This window comes from Tripterygium wilfordii, chromosome 1 (genome assembly GCF_013401445.1).
Source record: "Tripterygium wilfordii isolate XIE 37 chromosome 1, ASM1340144v1, whole genome shotgun sequence".
Taxonomy (NCBI): domain Eukaryota; kingdom Viridiplantae; phylum Streptophyta; class Magnoliopsida; order Celastrales; family Celastraceae; genus Tripterygium; species Tripterygium wilfordii.
Window position 1 is genome coordinate 3,158,623 of NC_052232.1, and position 20,223 is coordinate 3,178,845.

The window sequence follows — 20,223 nt, forward strand, 5'->3', positions numbered from 1 at the left end:
CAAAACAATAATCAAGTATCGTATTACAAATCAACTATGAAAGATAACTTGACAATCGTGATGTTCAAATATGTTATACTAGAAAATGATTACATTTAGTTTGAAGTCAATGGCTTTGAAAAATATCAGAATTATGACAAGTATTCAATCAAAACGTGCAGGGCAAGTAATAGAATGTAAAGAGCAGAAAGTAAAGCACGCAGTTGATTTTTATAGTAGTTCGGAGCACTCTCCTACATCTACTCCCTAAGCACCCTGCTTAGGCTTTTAATCCACTAGGGAAATACGATGGTCTTTCAGGAGTAAACCACCAAACTCGAAGGTTTTTCAACAAGTCACCTCCTGACTTTTTGCACATGTGATTTTAAAGACAAATCACAAAACTTTCACAACTCACAAAGGGAATACCCACAAAATGGCTTACAATGAAGTACAAGGTTACACTCACAAATGAATTTGAAATAAAGTTTAGGAGGAACTCTCAAGTGTTTAGATGGCTATCGGGTAGAATATGTAATATAAAATATTTGAGTTTTTGAACAACAAGGATAAATAATGGTATGTTCACGGTCGAAGATGTAGAATAAAGAACTCAAGAATTAAGAGTCTTGTAGCTTATAAGAGATGAAGATTGTAGAGAGAAAATCGGCTAAAGCTTTTCATAGAGTTCTTGCCTTGTCTCTTTGATGCACGGCTACTTTAATAGGAGAAAGAATAGTACTTGTCAATCCCTTAATCATCTCTTCGAGTATCCCACGTTTTAGCTCTTCAAAATAGGAAATGGTAATCTTCCCTTTGTCTTTGATTCAGCTCCATTCTCCTTCAATCACTCACACGTTTTCTGGCTCTTTGAAACAATATGATTCAATCAGCTCCTCAATATGGTAAGTTGCTTGGTTTTTGAAAGAATCGAATCATCCTTGACATTTCTCTTTTAGCTTGATTGATTTCTTCATCAATAAGAGATTCAGCTCCAAGAAGAAAATCATCTCTCCAATTACTCTATGTAATCTGCTCCTCTAAATCTTTGAGAAATTAACTCTTTTCAAACTTGATTCATTCTCATTAAGACTATAAATTTGCTCTTCTTATAAGGAAATAGGATCTTCTCCTTTTGAATAAAATTAGCTCCTTTTAAATATGGAAACCTTCCTTGATTTCAGCTACCATTTAACTTTCTTTGATCTCCTTCTTCATGGATGAACTCGGCTGCCTCTTCGTATGGTAAGGAAATCATATTCAAATGACAAAAGTCTTCTCTGCAATTTCCTTTCTTAGCTCCCACAATTTTAGGTCTTTCAAAGATGAAAACTTCTTCTTTTCAAACTATAGAAATCGGCTCCCCCATCTTTTGGTAAGAGTATAGGAATCTTGGCTCTTCTTTTGTTCTCCAAATAATCTCAATGTCACCTATTTTAATTTGGCAAGAATATCTCTTCCTTTACACGCCTCACTCCTTGTAAGGCAAGAATGACTTCAATGGTGGTTGCATTAAATGGATTCTTGTTTAAGTTTGATCAACTCCACTTCAATAATTATAACTCAAATCAACTTGGCACTTTCTGTAAGTAGGTTGAACTTTCCAAATATAAAAAACCTCTTCTAGTGGATTTAGCAAGTTGCTTAGGTATTTCTTAGCAAGCCCTAGGTCTTTTAAGACCATTCTTGGACTGCCGGATAACTCACATATTCATTGGAGTATTTAGACTTAACCTGAAATATTCTCAAAAATGCTTGTAAGCTCATTTGAGCTTCATGCTTGAAACATTGATTAGTCATGGTCAAATAATTAATATTTTATCATGAAATATAATATCACATATGTATGAATAGACATGTAAAATTTCATTTCAAACAAATATTATATGATCACATAATGAGTCACATAAATCAATCGGAAAATAACATTGCTCAGCAATTTTGGACAGATATTTGGACAACGATTTTGAGAAGGGAAACGTCAAAATTTCTTAATAGTGTCTCATGAAAAATGTTCATTATGATGTAAATAATGTATCTGTAAAATTTCAGCTTAATCTGAATTCATTTGATATAAAAATGATTGTTTAGTTCTCAACTAGGTTTGAAACACTTTAATAAAAATCGGTTTCATGCAACACTCAAATTCATGACATAATGCATTGAATCAAATAACATGGCATGGTTCAATCATCAAAACTAAAATGTAGGACCTTTGGTCCAACACATTTTGCATGCCTTATTCCTATGCTCTGAACTAGTTTATTTTGTGTAGTTGGTTGTTTTGATGTGTTTGGTGTAAGTCTTGAAGGAATACGTCGCTATTAGTGATTGAGAGCTTTAGAGGAAAAAATATGGTGAAATGAGAGAGGATGAATATGTCGATAATTTTAAAGCCAAGTAATTTCCTAAATAGATTCGTCAACTTCACAAAATAAACTGGACGTGCTCAGAAAGAATTAGACTATGAGTGATATACCGTTGGAAAGATCAAGAAGTCTAGTTTTCATAGTATTTTACGGTTTGTGATTTGGAGTTTTAGAGGAAGTTGCATCAGTTTTAGCATTAGCGGTTCAGTGTAGAAATTATGTAAGAATCTTGACGATTTGGCACCACAAGTTACTATTCTTGGCCCTCATGACGCTGAACAAATCTTGGGAAATTATGGGGGCACTCAAACCTTTTGCTATACGTCAATGACAACTCTCTAAGTTAGTTGGAGTTCAATTTTCATAAGGAGAAGTGTATCGAAAGTCAGTTGGGGTGGTAGCCTATATGATTTTAAAAGTACCTCTGGTTTTGTTTTTGGCCTTGGCACTGGAGTTTGTTTTTGGCTTTCCAAGAAGCAACAGCTAGAGCATAGCTCTTTCTTTTGCTGGGGCAGAATATGTTGTCTCATGTATGGCAGCTACACCAAGAGAGTGCTGGAAGATATTGGTGTGTGTCAAGTTAAGTTTAACCACAACTAAAATCACATGTGACAGCAAGTCCGCTATTGCTCATAATCCTGTAGATCACAGTTTAACAAAGCACATAGCCCTCAAGTACCAATTTGTGAGAGAAACCATTAAGGCAGGAATAATTGACTTGGAGTTTTGCAGATATGGTGAATAGTGGGCTGATATCTTCACCAAGGCTCTTCCCAAATAGAAGTTATGCTATTTGAGGTCCCTGCTTGGTGTTGTCTCAAAGTTGCAAGTCAGGGGGAGCATGGTTGACTTGCAAGCTTAATCTAAGTATTTAATGTGTCTTAATTTATTTTGTCTGAATTGTCTGTACTGCCCTTTAGTGATGTTCTTTGTCTGATGACCTTAATGGTCTTTTCCCTTGTTAGGGCTTTTGTATTTTGTCATGTGTTTCTGCTATGACAATCAAGTAGTTGTTGATGAATGAATGAGAAAAATACTCTCTAAGATACTGTTAATTAAATTTAAAGAAGAATGGTGTTATAAACTAATGCTATATGGAATATGGAATGGTTTCTTAGTGAAGTGGAATGAAATATTTTAGTTGGTATATATAAAATATTTTTAGATTATATGGTTGAGCTTATTTTTATTAGCTAAGCAAATATTGTTGCATCATATATGTTCAACTGTCTTTGTCTTTGATTTTCATTGTCTGATTATGATGGTTATTCATTAATTTGTGTATGCATTCATTGATTTTTGTGTTTTTAACTAAGGTTGAGAAGGAGTTGCTTTAAGGAAAATAATTTGGATTATATACTCTATATAATTAGTTGTTTTCTTCTTTGATCAGTAATTTAAACCGAAAAATAGTAAGTATTCTGAACTGGATGTATAACGATTAAAGTCATTTGATTAAATATCCTCAGCTTAACTTTGATAACATTTGTTATTTCACAAAGCCACAGTTAAAATAGGTATTATGCGGATTTTCACGAGAAATAATAAATATTTATTTGCATAAGTGTTATAATTGTGTGTTAAGTGATAAACACAAGTAAAATTTATTTGCATCAAGATAAGAGCTTTACGACATCTTGTATGACAATATCATTTTAAATCAAATTTATATTTTCACTTTTTGTTTTAGATACGTAACTAAACAAATTGTCAAATTTAAGATTGCGTTTGGTTTAGGCATTTTCTAAATATTTTCTGTTTTTCAAAATATAGAGATGATATTTGGTTTTTTTTTTTTAATTTCCTTTTCTAGAAAATGAAAACTCATTTTCTGAAAATATAGAAAAGAATAAAATAGACGTTTTCTAAAACCACGGACCACTCCGTCATCATCTACGAGACAGAGAGACGGACACAATCGTATCCTCTCCTCCTCTCTTCTCCGTCTGCTGTGAGACTCCTTGTGCTTTTTCGACTCCTCCTGCAGCAAACCCTACTCCTGTAGCAACCTGTCATCGTTTGTTTGTTGTTAAAAGCATGTTGGTTGTTCAGATTTGTGATCTCAAATCTTCACTCTGTCTCTACAGTAGTGGAGAGCAGAGAGCTACGAAGTAGAGACTGGTAGAAATTCGATTGTTGGGTTCGTTCCTGTTTCTCGGGTTAACCTAACTACTGCACTACTGGTATGCGCTCTCTGATTTTGCCCTACTTTCTGGCATGATATGTATTTGCGTTGCAATTGAGGCTCTAACTTGAACGTATTGGTCCTTATCTTCGGTCCTAGGTTTTTTTGTTTATGAACTTTTTTGAATGTTTGCATAAGTGAAATTTGACATCGATTCTGTTGGTTTATGACAGGGTTTATAGAGGGGTTTTGGTTGAATTGTCTGGTGATATTGGGGTTTTTGGTTTGTATCATTGCCTATTTTACAGCATGATTTTGGTTGAATTGTTTGCTGCTTGAGACTCGCTAGTATAATCTCACAACTTGCTGAGGGATCTATTTATAAGCTAGATTTGGTACTCCAGTTTTAACGATGCGGGATAATCCCACATCAACATGTGGCCGCGGAATCTTGTTATTGAGTTGTTAATTAGTTAAGTATCAAATAAAAGGACAATCGAAGAAGGATTAGTCCACCAACAACCCAAGAAATCTAACCAGGTGCAAGGCTAAGTTCAAAAGAGGTTCCTGAGCGGGGTGCAGAATTACATATTGTAAATAAGCCAGTGGGTTCATTAATTTTGGGATCTCTTGTATGTTACAAGTATTATCATCTCCTACGATTAAATTTCTCTATGTTCATTTAAATGTCATTGGTCAGAGCTATTGGTGTTCTTGAACGAAAAGCAGCTGCAACAAAGCCTCATTCTACTTGGATTTTTTTTTTTAAAAAAAAGTTGGACACATCTGATATGATTCCAACAGAAATAAGGCTTTCATTATGTGTTGTAGCTCTTTACTCTCGCCTACTTAGTTCCAAACTTTATGCACATCCATTTAATTTCCCAGTTCTTGAACAAAATGCTTTGCTTATGCACATGCTAACTGAGAGTCATATTGTTTGATTCTCCTTAAGTTCAAAGCTGGTGTCTCCTAAATCCTATGTTACAAAAACTACTGCAATATAACTGGCAACTTTTCAGACTCACATTCAAGGAAAGCTAGTAGTATTCACAAACTTTTATTTAAATGCACAATTAATGATGGGCGACATTTTTACTTGGCATGCATATCTCTACTTTTTTTGCAACTTTTCTCTTGAACTTTGAATAAACCTAGGTTCAGATTTTTGCATAACTCAGAGTCCTGTAAACTTAATGTCTCGTGTCGAATATAATGTATTTGTCTGTTCATTACTTAGTGATTCTCACATTTTTACAATTGCAGATATATAGTAACATGGTTTACATTGTACAAGTCACTGTTTTAAATAGGGTTGTCGTGGAAGACAGCAGCTTTTGTTTTGTGGTCTCTGTGTCATAGTTTTAAGGCTATGTAAACAGGGTTTGCGTGAATTTACATTTGAAGTATGTGGTGGGGGTTTGTGAATTAATCACGTTAATATTTTTTATTTTATATCTTGGAATAATCCAGTCTCTATAGACTGTAGTATATGCCATGAAAACTGACATGGCAGATCTATGATTGTTATAGTTGCTGGTATTTCTGTGTTTTGTCTACCCTATCAACGGCGGAGGATGCTTGTGTAGCCTTTCATCTTATCATCCTATAACAACTGTTTTAGGGCATTACCTACAGTGATGTCCCATTTGGGTTAAAATTAATTTTGACACCTGTCTACTGTGTTAATTCGACAGCAGAGCCAAATATGGTCACACCAGTGCTTGGTGTTTCGACACTATCTATTAGAAAGCAATTTATCGCATAATAAGGCCTTGGTATTTTTATATGGTTTTTTGTTCTTTTTTCTTTTTACAAGGCCTTAGCCTCTGCTTCACTCGCGCACTTACTTGGATAGAATAATATGAAATAGAAGAAAATGTATTCAATGGCGCCCTCAAATGGTCGCCGTCTGCATCTTAACTTCATCCGAGCCTCCTTGTTTATTTTTGGTTTAATTTTTACCCCCATTGATTATGACAAGTCAGTTTTGCTTGACTAGGTAAAAACCGTAAAATATATAAAGTCGACGAAATTACTAGACTACCCGTAAAATCTATCCGAGTTTCCCGCCTTGCTCCCTCTTCCATTTTCCCTTCCCTCAACTTTCTCGCTTTCCAATCAACAATCATTTACCAACGAATTAGGGTTTAACAGTCGCATTACCCCATCGGTCGCCAAAAACATCAAAGCCGCCTAATCTTTGTTTTCCGCTCGACAGCGCAAGTAAAAATTTGTGTATACGCTTGGATTACCAATTATTCTTTGTCATTTGCCGATGGAATTAGGGCTTTAGATTTTCTGATTTTCTTGATTAGGGCGGTTTTGATTTGGTTCTTATTACATGAAATTGAAAACAATCTCTTGTTTCTGACGTAGGATGGCTTTCATTTCCAGTAGCCATCTTGCATCAGAAACAAGAGATGGTTGCACATTTTAGAAAACGTACACTGACCATGATTGAAATCAAGAGGAATATTGAGAAAGATCACCAAATTTTCACATACATGGAGTGAAAAACGTACATTGGCCATGATTGAAGAATCAAATGAATTGGAAATATCAATTGATTTACTGCATCAAGAGCAAAACAAAACGAAAAACAAAGAAGGCAAATGAAATGATGAACAAGCATATGCATGAACTATTAGTGATTTCATGATCCAGTAAACAAACTGAAATTCAGTTACACTGGAATTATTACACCTAGCTATTACAATAAGTGAAAGATTTACTTGAAGAACATGTAGCATATCATTTCATATAGAAAAAGGATTTCTCTTTTTGACAGAACAAAGCCAGAGCAGTTTTGACACAACTTCTTCCTACTGAAAATGGCTTCCTCTCTATTTCAATCCGATAAGCTGCTTTGCTTCCCTAAAAATACAAAACAAAAGGAGAGAATTTACTCCGATAAGCTGCTTTGCTTCCCTAAAAATACAAAACAAAAGGAGAGAATTTACTGAAAACTCTAGAAGTTATAGAATACACATAAAGACATGCTAATAATCTAACCATAAGAGCAACAACATATTTTAATATAAATATAAGATGAAATACTCACTGATCATAGCTTCCACATTCTAGCTACTTCTTCTTCTTTGTCTTTTGTTTGGCCTCTTCACCTGCTTAAGCCATCTTCCTTCAACGAGCATCAATAACCATTTTGGTTTTCCTGTTATGAACACGATATATCCCAAAGACAATCCCATAACTAGTCCAGAACTGTAACCCATCATTATGATCTTCCAATCAAACTCACTTCCAGAATCATCCTCTTCACCAGACAATGGTTGTGATTGTGGTGGAGCACCATTATTGCCACAAGTTTTTGATAATGGAAATCCACACAACCCTTTATTCCCTTCATAGGAACTATTGTCAAATGTGTTGAACTGCGTGCTCTGGGGTATGGGTCCAACGAGGTTGTTATGGGAGAGGTTTAACTGTGAAAGAAATGTTAGACCTTTCAATTGTTCTGGAATCTTCCCTGTAAGCCTGTTTGAAGAGAGGTCTAACCATTCAAGATTTCTCAAATTTCCCAAAGACGGCGGGATGCCACCTCCAATGTTGTTATATGAAATGTTGAGGCCTTTGATATAAGTAAGCTTTCCAATGATGTCAGGAATCTCTCCTTGAAACTTGTTGTTTGAGAAATCTAAGGTCTTGAATGTTGTTATTATTCTAACTAATTGATACTCTTGCCCTTTCATGACCACAAACACAGAATCATGATATAAAGAAATGTTTGCCCCTAAATATTTCCTATCACCTGTATCTTCTTCAGTTTTCATCATGGCCTGCAGATTCTCAAAATATCTGACTGGCAAAGGACCACAAAGCTCATTGTTTGAGATATCCAAGATTTGTAACTTGGAGAAACAATGAGAGTCCTTGCAATCTTGTATAGAACCATGAAAACTGTTGTTCTTTAGGATAAGAACTTGCAGTTCTGAGAGATTTTTCAACCAATGAAGGAATGTGTCATTTATTCGGTTGTTGCCAAGGTCTAGAAGTTCCAAACTTTTGCAATTCACTAGTGATCTTGGCAGAGGCCCTTTCAGTTGATTGCCGTTGAGGTTGAGAGAAAGTAATCCACATCCTTCATCAAAAATATCCAGAATTTTGCCACTGAATGTATTCTTCCGTAAATTGAGAACCTCAAGACCTTGGCTTATGTTTCTGAAGCATGGAGGAATAGTTCCGGAAAAGCTATTGTTTGAAAGGTCAAGATATCTCATACGAGTATTGCAAATCAAAGAAGGTATCTCTCCTGTCAAATTATTGTTTGAGATCAGGTAGATTGCTTCCGCCTCCATTTTGACTGGAAATGGTAGCAATCCTTGGAGCAAGTTAGAGTGAAGGTCAAGAATGGAAAGAGACTTCCATGGAATTTCTTTAATACCAGTGAAAGAGTTGTTGGCAAGATTCAGATAAGATAATGTATCAATCCCCACTTCCAACAACCATTCAGGAACTTGGCCGTAAAGTCTATTATTGGAAAGGTCTAGCTGCTCTAGATGTTTCAAGTCTCTTAAGAAGTAGGGGAATTCAGTTACATTACAAGAAGCAAGATACAAACCCCACAGATTATTGGGGAATGTGTGATTGACAATTGTGTTGGTGGTGAACGAGATATCGTTATCTGAAAGGTCAAGCAATCGAAGATTTTTGAGTTTTGAGAACATGGATGCATCCAAGGTACCGCTAAAGCTACTCGATGACAGATCAAGCCGTGTGACGTTAACAAGATTAAAGATTGAGCTTGGAACATAACCATTCAGCTTGTTACCACCCAAATAAAGTCTCTCAAGAGATTGGAATTGGAATTCATTGATAGGACCAGTGAATTGATTGTATGAGAGATCCAAAGAATGCAATGAAGAAGGTAAGTTGTATAAAACTGATTGTATGGTTCCATTGAGCGAATTCCAAGATAAATCTAGCGTACCTAATTTTGATAGATTCGAAAAATTAGGAAGAGGACCAACCAGCTTGTTACCACCCAAATAAAGTCTCTCAAGAGATTGGAATTGGAATTCATTGATAGGACCAGTGAATTGATTGTATGAGAGATCCAAAGAATGCAATGAAGAAGGTATGTTGTATAAAACTGATTGTATGGTTCCATTGAGCAAATTCGAATATAAATCTAGCATAACTAATTTTGATAGATTCGAAAAATTAGGAAGAGGACCAACCAGCTTATTGCTGTAAAGCGGCAACACTTCTAGCTTTGAGAGATTTGTTAGTGATGATGGGATTCTACCATTGAAATTGTTGTTCGCACCTTGAAAATGAGTGAGTTGCAGTAGGTTGCCAATTCTCGCTGGAATTGACCCTGCGAAATCACATCCTCCAATAGTCAATTGCTTCAAGGAATTCAAATCACCAATTGATTCAGGCAGCTGATCCCCTGTGAAAGGCACATCAGCAAAATGCAGTTCTTGGAGAGGACTACTCCAGTTAGACTTTGGCAAATGAATGTTGAGTTGAACATTATATGATAAATCGAGTACGCGTAGGTGCGGCAAGTAAAGAATGCTGCTTGGGAACTTCCCTTGCAATCGACAATATTTGAATCTTACATCTGTCAAAGAAGATGAGAGATTCATCAAAGAATTTGTATCAATGGATGACAAGTTCACACCCACGAAGAGAAGTTGTTTAAGTAGTGAACAATTTTGCACAAATCTCTTAAGGGAAAGATCTTCAATCATCAACTGATTATAAGAAATATCAAGGGAAATGAGGTTGGAGAGGTGAGAGATTTCAGGTGGGACTTCACCTAAAAAGCAAGAATAGGAGAGATTGAGATGTGTTAAACTCTTAAACAAACCAAACTTGGGAGATATCTTTGAACCATTAAAATCATTATAAGCCTCACGAAACTCGGAAGATATCTTTGAATCACTAAAACAATTACCAGCAAGATTGAGTTTTTGGAGGTGTGAAAGTCGGAAGAGGCTATTGTTAGAAGATAGAGAGCCATGAAGCAAACTGCAACTGAGCTCGAGGCCAATTATTTGACCAGTGACAGTATCACAAGTAACACCATCCCAAGAACAACAATCTCTACCTTCCTTCCATGACTTGGTCTTTGGATAAGAAGTTGGACAATCTAAGGAAGCATTAATGTTTAGTGAAAAGTTGCTTTTGAATTCGATCAAGGCAAGTCTATCATAATGGGAGCAAAGCTGCAGTGACGTGTTGGCTGAAAAGGAGGGAAATAACGATGAAGAACAAAACTTTAGACACACACAAAAGAAGAGAAAGTAGAGGACCCGACTGTATTGCCCCATCAATATCACAATTCGGTAGAGTAAATGAAGTTTTAGAGGTGAATGGTGCAACTATTAGAACAAGAGGAGAAGACTATTTATAGGGAAAGTCTTCAATATGCATTATAGCTTGGTTTCAGAACTAAAGCACTGAACATCAATAATTGAGAAACTATTTGTTAAGAGAAGTCTTGGTCAATAAGTCAATGAATCATTTTTTTTTTTAAAGGTCCACAGGCCACACACACGCTAAGCCAATGCCCGAGGGGCATGAAGGCCACCACAGCGATGGAAAACTACCCAAATCCCAAACCCTCCTGATGAGAATAGAGCCCTGGACCTCAAGGTCCTGAGCAGACAACCTGACCAACCAGGCTATCTCCCATTCTCAGTCAATGAATCATTCACCAAGTCCTTATTCCATTAAAACTATTCATTGTATGGAGAAAATTGCATTTCTTAGCTGCAAAATATGGTTTTTTTTATACATAAATTTGTCTTAATATAGTTTCATCGCTTGCTCTAGTGTTGCATGTGATGGCAGACCTGTTCAGTGTTGGAGAATTAACCTCAGGATCCTTGCTAAAGAACTATCAACAAACCAAACCAAAGAGAAATTGAACTTGAGATAACACAATCAACAAACACAAGATTTAAGTGGAAAACTCCAAAATCGAAAAAAAAACCACAGGTGTTGTCAGAGACAACCAGACAACCAGAGAAGCTTTCACTATATGAAATTTTTACAATCATATTCTCAGTGACCTTTCTCTACCCAAGAAAACACAAGAGCTCAAGAACCCTAGAGATTTTCTATAAGTCTCAATTCAACCTATCCCCTCTAAGATTCTACATCTTAAACTTCTTATATTCTCACACCCTTGAACCCATATTCGAACCCCTAAGAGATATACCGAGAGATAAACCACAAGAATTCCCCCACCCTTACTCTCTCTCCCTCTTAGCCGGCTCTCTAAACCTAGAGAAACAAACAATAAGAATTAGAATTAAATAAACCTAGAAACCAGATTTATACACTTGTACAAAACCTAATCCTAGTCAAATTCGAATTACTAATTCTAATCTAACTAGAGTCCAATTTTATTGATCAATTCCAACATTTAGTTCACTCTCTAGACACACCCGAGCCACTAGTTGGAGTTGTAAGGATGATATCATTCTGGTGACTAAGGTTCGAATCCCCCTCTCCTTTTTAAAAAAAAGAAGAAAAGAGTTCACTCTCTAGACTTGCATCATTTATGTATCAACAAAAAAACATTGCCTTTCAAATATGTTCAATTGCTCAAAATATATTAATAGTCGGATGACCTTACAAATACAAATTTCAAAATTTTAAGTGATAAAGAAGTTTAGATCCTTTTCTTCCACACAACACTATCTTAACAAAGGACCAGGCCGGAGGGATGGCCTAAGAAGCTACAGTGTATCCATTTGTAAAAAAAAAGAAAAAAAAATTTAATCCCACCCTCATTTACTCCCTCAAAGCACCAATCAAATGCCCAGTTAATGTTGGATATTTTCAAATAATTTAATGTTTTTCACATGGAAGTTTAAAGTAGTTTTTTGCATTGAAGAGACACAACCAATGAATACAAAACTCCTTGGAAGTTATTTGTCTTAAACAGTTTTTTTTTTTTTTTTTTATTCAAATTGAAAAGGTGCTTAGGCAATGGTTGAATATCTATATAATAGCATTACCACAACCATTCTAAATATGAGAAAAAGATACATCATCAAGAGTTACCATAAAGAGTGTTCTTGGGTTGCTTTGGATAGTGCATCTTCAAAGATCAACCACAAGCTAGAAAACTTCATTGTATCCTAAAGGCATTTTCTCGTATACCCGGTGCACTTGTGATACCTATCAAAGGGAGAGAAATTTGTCTAAAAGAAAGCGATTACGCGCCTTGAAGTTGTTCTAATTTTTTCATCTTTTATTACCTCCATTAACATATAACTTTTCCAACAATTTTTAGACAAAGTTCTTTTCTGTTGAAATAGAGGGTTCTGTTTCTCAATCCATTAGAGTTATGAATCAAGATCTTGTTCGCCTTGATCGTTTTGATGGCCAAAATTTTACAAGGTGGCAAGAGAAGATGTTGTTTTTCCTCACCACTCTCAAATTGGCTTACATCATTGGTGACGATGCGGAGCAAATTGCTGAACCATCAGACAAAGATACCGAAGAAATGATGAACAAACGACGCAAATGGAAGGAGGATGAATTTCTATGTCGAGGCCACATACTCAATGCTCTCTCCAACTCAGTGTATAGCGCACATCGTACCATATCGACCGCCAAAGAATTGTGGGCTGCATTAGAGAACAAATACCGCATTGAAGAGGCAAGTAATCGTAAGTTTTTAATTGGGAATTATGTTGATTTTAAAATGACTAATGATAAGTCAGTTCTTGCACAAGTACATGAACTTCAACTTATTGTTAGTGATCTTAAAAATGCTGAAATTACTCTTGGAGAAGATTTTCAAGTAGGGGTGATTATTGCTAAATTACCTTCTTCTTGGAATGGCTATAAGAAGAAACTTAAGCATGATGAGAAAAATCATACTTTAGAATCTCTACTTCGACACCTTCGCATAGAAGAAGACTCTCGCATCCGTGAGAAAAGTGATGAGTTAGTGGAGAATCATCATTCAAAGGCAAATATGGTTGAGGAAGATAAGTCCAACGCCAAACTTAAGCCTAAGAATGATAAGAAATTCAAGAAGCAAAGTGCCAAAAACAAGAAGAAAGGAAATTGTTTTTTCTGCAACAAGCCGGGCCATCATATTCGTGATTGTCGCCATCACAAGAAAGAGACAAAAGCCAAAGTAAATTTGGTAGAAGATGAAGCACTAGTTGCTACAGTGATTGAAGCAAATTCAGTTGGCATTGATGGTGGATGGTGGATGGATACAGGGGCAACTATCCATTTTTGCAAGGACCGTAGTCTTTTCAAGACTTATGAAGAATCTAGTGATAGAATTTTGGAGGTCACAATGGCAAATGGGATTCGCACAAAAGTTGTTGGCAAAGGCTCTGTTGAATTGAAGTTCACATCAAGAAAAATTGTTACTCTTGTCAATGTATTTTATGTACCTGATATGAGCAAAAATCTAGTATCTGGGGACTTGCTCAATACGAGGGGTTTCAAACTGATGTATGAATCAGACAAGTTTATCTTGTCCAAGAATGGGGTATTCATTGGGAAGGGATATTCTTGTAATGGCATGATTAAATTGAATTTAATAGAAAGTACCTCTTCTTCTTATATTGTGAATTCTATTTCTTTATGGCATAATAGGCTAGGACATGTTAATTATGGTAGCATCAAGAATATGTCAAATTTAGGATTAATTTCTAATTGCCATGATTTTAATCATACTAAATGTCAAATATGTGTACAAGCCAAGATAACTAGAAAGTCTTTTAAATCTATAGATCAAACTTCTGAGTTACTTGACATTGTACATAGTGATGTTTGTGACTTGAAAAATAGTGAATCAAGGGGAGGTAACAAATACTTCTTAACCTTCGTAGATGACTGTTCAAGATATGCATATGTTTATCTTTTAAAAGCTAAAAGTGAAGTATTTGAAAATTTTCAAATCTTCAAGGCGGAAGTTGAAACTCAACTTAACCGTAAGATTAAAGTCCTTAGAACCGACCGGGGTAGTGAATATTACCCAAGTGAGTTTACAAAATTTTGTGAAACTCATGGCATAATCCATCAAGTTACGGCTCCTTATACGCCACAACAAAATGGAATTGCCGAAAGAAAAAATAGGACTTTAACTGAAATGGTAAATGCCATGTTACTTAGTTCCGGATTGTCACTTTCATTTTGGGGAGAAGCAATATTATCTGCTTGTTATATCTTGAATAGAATTCCATTGAAGAAGAAGAATATAACTCCTTACGAAATTTGGTTTAATCGTAAACCAAGTCTTAATCGTCTTAAGGTATGGGGTTGTATTGCTTATGTAAGAAAACCTGGCCTAAAAAGACCAAAGTTAGGAAATAAGACTTACAAGTGTGTTTTTATTGGTTATTCTTTACATAGTTCTACTTATAGATTTTATAACTTGGAATCTCATGAAATTTTTGAATCTGTAGATGTAGAATTTTACGAACATCTTTTTAAATCTAGTCCTTCTATTCCCAACTTAGATGGCAAAAGTCAAAATTCTAGTGTTCCTAATTTGGAGAATTCTCCTACGGAGGATTATGATCCAAATACTTCTACAGACATTGAGCCAAGGAGAAGTAAAAGACCTCGGGCTGAAAAATCATTTGGTCCAGATTTTTTAGTCTATCTTGTTGAAAGGAATAGACATGAAATCAAGGATAAAACCTTGTTTGTCGTGAATATTGAAGATGAACCCAAAACTTATTTTGAAGCAATGAATTCTAGAGATGCCCTCTTTTGGAAGGAAGCAATTAATGATGAAATGAATTCTTTGTTGTCAAATAAAACTTGGGTATTATCTGACTTACCGCCTGGATCTAAAGCCATTGGGTGCAAGTGGATTTTTAAGAAGAAACTGAATCCTGATGGTTCAATTAACAAATTCAAGGCAAGGTTAGTTGCTAAAGGGTTCAAACAAAGGCAAGGAATAGACTATTTTGATACTTATGCTCCAGTAGCTCGAATTGCTACAATTCGAGTACTATACTAATCTCTCTTGCATCTATTCATCAACTAGTTGTCCATCAAATGGACGTAAAAACAGCTTTCTTAAATGGTGATTTAGAGGAGGAGATTTATATGGAACAACCAGAGGGATTTGTTCTTCCAAACCATGGAAAGAAAGTATGTAAACTTGTTAAATCTCTTTATGGTCTGAAGCAAGCACCAATGCAATGGCATGAGAAATTTGACAATGTAATTTTATCTTATGGTTTTAACATTATTGATGCTGATAAATGTGTGTATTATAAATGTGATACTAATGTTGTGATTATATGTCTTTACGTAGATGATATGCTTCTTTTTGGTACCAACCTTGCTTGTGTAGAAGAGACTAAATCTTTTTTGTCATCTAACTTTGATATGAAAGATCTTAGAGAGGCTGAAGTGATCTTAGGAATTAAAATCCTAAGAAAAGATAATGGATTGGTACTTTCACAGTATCATTACATTGAAAAATTACTTAAGCGGTTCAGTCATTATGACTATCAACCAGCCTCCACCCCTATGGATCCAAATATCAAGTTAATGAAAAATAATGGACGTTGTAAATCTCAATTGGAATATGCTAGTGTAGTAGGGAGTCTTATGTATGCAATGAATTGCACAAGACCCGATATAGCATATGCTGTAGGCATGCTTTGTAGATTTACAAGTAACCCAGGTGAAGAACATTGGAAAGCTATTTCTAGAGTTCTTTGTTATCTGAAGAAAACTATGGATTATGGATTACATTATCAAGGCTATCCCGCTGTATTAGAAGCATATAGCGATGTAAGTTGGAATAATATGGAATCTAACTCTAAATCCACAACTAGCTGGATATTCACAATGGGAGGTGCTGCCGTGTCTTGGAGTTCCAAGAAGCAGACTTGTGTTTCTGATTCAACTATGTTGGCAGAATTCATTGCATTAGCTAATGCATCTAAAGAAGCTGAATGGCTTAAAAATTTACTTGAAGATGTACCACTCTGGAAAAAGCCTACTCCAGCAGTGATGATTAGTTGTGATAATCAGTCAACAATATATACAGTCTCAAATAAGAGTTATAACGGAAAGTCAAGGCATATAAGTCTTAGACATCAAAGTTTGAGACAATTGCTCAAGAAGGGAGTAATTACTGTTGCTTATATACAGTCAAAAGCAAATTTAGCTGATCCTTTGACAAAAAGTCTATCAAGAGAGATGATCTTAAAGACATCTAAAGGAATGGGGTTGCGGTCTATATGAAATTCAACCATGTTTAGTGGAAACCCAACTTCAGACTTGAAATTATAGTCTAAATTCAATGGGTACAAACAAACTAAAAGATTGGTTTAGCATGACACTATTATTTGGCTTGCCTCATATCCTAAATTTGATTTAGTGTCGGTATCTGCATGTTAGAGGATGGATTAAAATCCTTAATTAATTCTTTAAGGGTGATTCGCAGATTCACCTAAGAGAATTTACCTATGAGAGTGTGGAAGTGAGGCCGCTTCCTATGAATAAATTGACCATATTCTAGAGCACTCTCGAAATTAGGATATAGCACAAGGTGACAAGCGTGCAAAGTAAAAGAACACTCTTAAATTCAGAACTGAGTATGTATGACAATTCCGGCTTATCTACAAGGGTCCTTGGTTCAAGATTCGTACACCATAGCACCTTGATAAAGCTTTGACTTGTTTATGCTAAGTGAAAGTTCAAGTCCAAAAGACACTTATCACCTATGTACTTACTCTGTTGATGATGTATACTATTGTATTTCAATTTTTTTTTAAATAATATATACATATATTTTGAAAATAGGGGAGGATTGTTGGATATTTTCAAATAATTTAATGTTTTTCACATGGAAGTTTAAAGTAGTTTTTTGCATTGAATAGACACAACCAATGAATACAAAACTCCTTGGAAGTTATTTGTCTTAAACAGTTTTTTTTTTTTTTTTTATTCAAATTGAAAAGGTGCTTAGGCAATGGTTGAATATCTATATAATAGCATTACCACAACCATTCTAGATATGAGAAAAAGATACATCATCAAGAGTTACCATAAAGAGTGTTCTTGGGTTGCTTTGGATAGTGCTATCTTCAAAGATCAACCACAAGCTAGAAAACTTCATTGTATCCTAAAGACATTTTCTCGTATACCCGGTGCACTTGTGATACCTATCAAAGGGAGAGAAATTTGTCTAAAAGAAAGCGATTACGCGCCTTGAAGTTGTTCTAATTTTTTCATCTTTTATTACCTCCATTAACATATAACTTTTCCAACAGTTAATGTCATTGACCAAGCCTTTATATTATAAGAAACCTTGTTTGTAACATGAGAAATTAGTATATCACATTAACTAGATGTACTTTAAACAGTCAAAAGGCCAAAGTACTTTGTCATGGTTGATGCATGATCATGTTTGTAGTCATCTGAAAAGGTACAGGAATCTGTCACGCCATATTAACTAGATTTACTAAAAAAGCATGTTTGCAGATGTGAGAAAATATTACCTGAATCCCAAACAAAAAAATTTGATTCGGATATTTCAAAAGATGAACATATAGCTCAGCGATAGAGTTGCACAGTTGAATTCCTAGAAAAAGATATTTCATAAGTCTTGTATTGACAATACAGCCGTGTATCGAAAGCAAATGACGTCAAAGATATAAATTAATGAACCTCAAATTTGGGGTCAAAAATGTCTTACCCAAATTTGAGGTTATATTATATAGAAAAAAATCTTACCAAGCAAATTTAGGGTTAAAGAGAAGTCTTGCCAAAGTCTTTTTAAGTTGTTTTTGTTGTCTCTTTAGTGACGAAATGTACCATTTAACACTCTTGACTTTGTGTGATTATAACTTCTTAAACATCATCAATCTAAAAACACCATTCATTACAAACAAACTTTAAACCAAGTGGTGCATGCCTAAGTTTATGTTGTGTGAATACCATTCGTTTCAAAAGATAACCCTTAATCGCAAAGTTATCTTATCCTTTCATGATCACTATCCTAAGAACATACAAGCGATTGACAAATGACAAAAAAAATACTAGATTCATCGAATGAAATATCTATTTGAAGACTCATGACTTAGAAAAGTCTTCAATATACATTACAGCCATGGTTGTCAAAATCCCGATTTTGATCGTAAAATCGTACGCTCTTACGATCTTAGGTAACCAAAACGATTTGAATCGATGTAAAATCCCAAAATTGATAAAATCCATCGATCTTACCTTATGATTTTACCCGATCTTACCGATTTTACCGATTTTAACCTTAATAGACATATGGAGTCATGGGCTCATGGGTTGTGGTCTACTAATCATGTGCTTATGTTTCTAATCGTAGTTTTTGTTGAAAAATTGGTTCTAATTTATTAACATAATATAATCGTGCACAATTATTGTGTTTGTTTTTCATAGTTCTCTGGAGGTCTTAAAAAATTACAATTTTATGAAATATTAACATGTATATAAATAAATAATAATCACATTTTTGAACTTTTTATTACCTATAAACTATAGTATATTATATCATGTTAATTATTTATTTAGAAATAAATAATTATATTATTTTACATTTATTTTTTAAATTTTATAAAATCTTACGATTTCACGATTCGATTTTGCATACCTTCCACCGATCTTACATAAGATCCTAATTTCGACAACCTTGATTACAGCTTGTTGTCAGAACTAGAGCACTAAACATCAATAATTCAAAAACTAGGAAACAAGGACCGGCTGAAGTCTTAGGCGATGAGTCATTGTTTTGGATCATTAATTAGAACTTGCTAAAATTCTTAATATCATTTATTCTATTAAAAGAAAGTTTGATTGGTTCAATTGCATGTCCTTAAACTGTTGAAGGCCAAATCACTTTGTTATGGTTGATCATGTTTTGAGTCATCTTTACAGGACTCTGTCATGCCATATTAACTAGATATACTAAAAAAAAATTCTCGAGTGTGAGAAAATATTAGTTAAATCCCTAAAAAATAAAATGGACAAGTATTTCAAAAGGCAAGCATGTGATTCAATGGTAGAGTTGCAGGTGTGCAACTTAGATGTCCCATGTTTAATTCTTGGAAATAGACATTTCATGGAACTTGTATTTGGGGTTACAGAAATGTCTTGTCAAACGTGTTACCCAAATTTGGGGTTAAAGAAAATTCTCGCCCCGATCTTTAAGTTTTTTTTGCTAGCTTTTGCCGTCTCTATCTTTAGTAGTGAAATGCACCATTTAATACTCTTGAATTTGTGAAAGTTATATATCATGTGTGATTGTAACGCGTAAACAACATCAATTTGAAAATACCGTTCATTGCAAAGAAATTTTAAGCCAAGTTGGCCCAACTCTTAGTCAATGAGTCATTGTTTTAGATTGTCAATTAGGATTTTCTAAGATTCTTAATATCATTCACCAAGCCTTTCTATTAAAATAAACTTTGATTGTAACATGAGAAATTAACTAGATTTACACTATTGGAGAGCAAAGTACTTTGCCATAGTTGATTGATGATCATGTTTTGTATCATATGAAAAATTACAGGACTCTGTAAAGCCATATTAAGTAGATATACTAAAATAATTTCTCGATGTGGGAAAATATTATTTGAATCCCAAACAAAAAAATTGATTGAGACATTTCAAAATGCAAGCATGTGGCTTAGTTGAAACATACATTTCATACTGGACTTGTATTGAAGATGAAGCCATGTATTCAAAGCAAATTATTTCACTCTCTTTATTGACGAGATGCATCATTTAACACTT

The 20,223-nt window shown here is 34.7% G+C and overlaps 1 protein-coding gene and 1 long non-coding RNA gene across 2 annotated transcripts; one reads left to right on the forward strand and one right to left on the reverse strand.

Moving 5' to 3' along the window:
• The first annotated feature begins 4,208 nt into the window (after positions 1 to 4,208).
• Positions 4,209 to 5,296, forward strand: LOC119982181. The gene is made up of 2 exons (XR_005464309.1): positions 4,209 to 4,531; positions 4,707 to 5,296. It is a non-coding gene; the product is annotated as an uncharacterized LOC119982181 (long non-coding RNA).
• A 1,739-nt stretch (positions 5,297 to 7,035) lies between these two features.
• Positions 7,036 to 12,722, reverse strand: LOC119995468 (receptor-like protein 35). The gene is made up of 7 exons (XM_038841983.1): positions 12,717 to 12,722; positions 12,586 to 12,636; positions 12,474 to 12,483; positions 11,669 to 11,733; positions 11,441 to 11,525; positions 7,538 to 10,594; positions 7,036 to 7,350 (listed from the first exon to the last, which is right to left on the reverse strand). Exons 1-6 carry the CDS (start codon positions 12,720 to 12,722, stop codon positions 7,557 to 7,559), a joined length of 3,255 nt encoding a protein of 1,084 aa, XP_038697911.1. The 3' UTR covers positions 7,036 to 7,350; positions 7,538 to 7,556.
• Between the last annotated feature and the right edge of the window lie 7,501 nt (positions 12,723 to 20,223).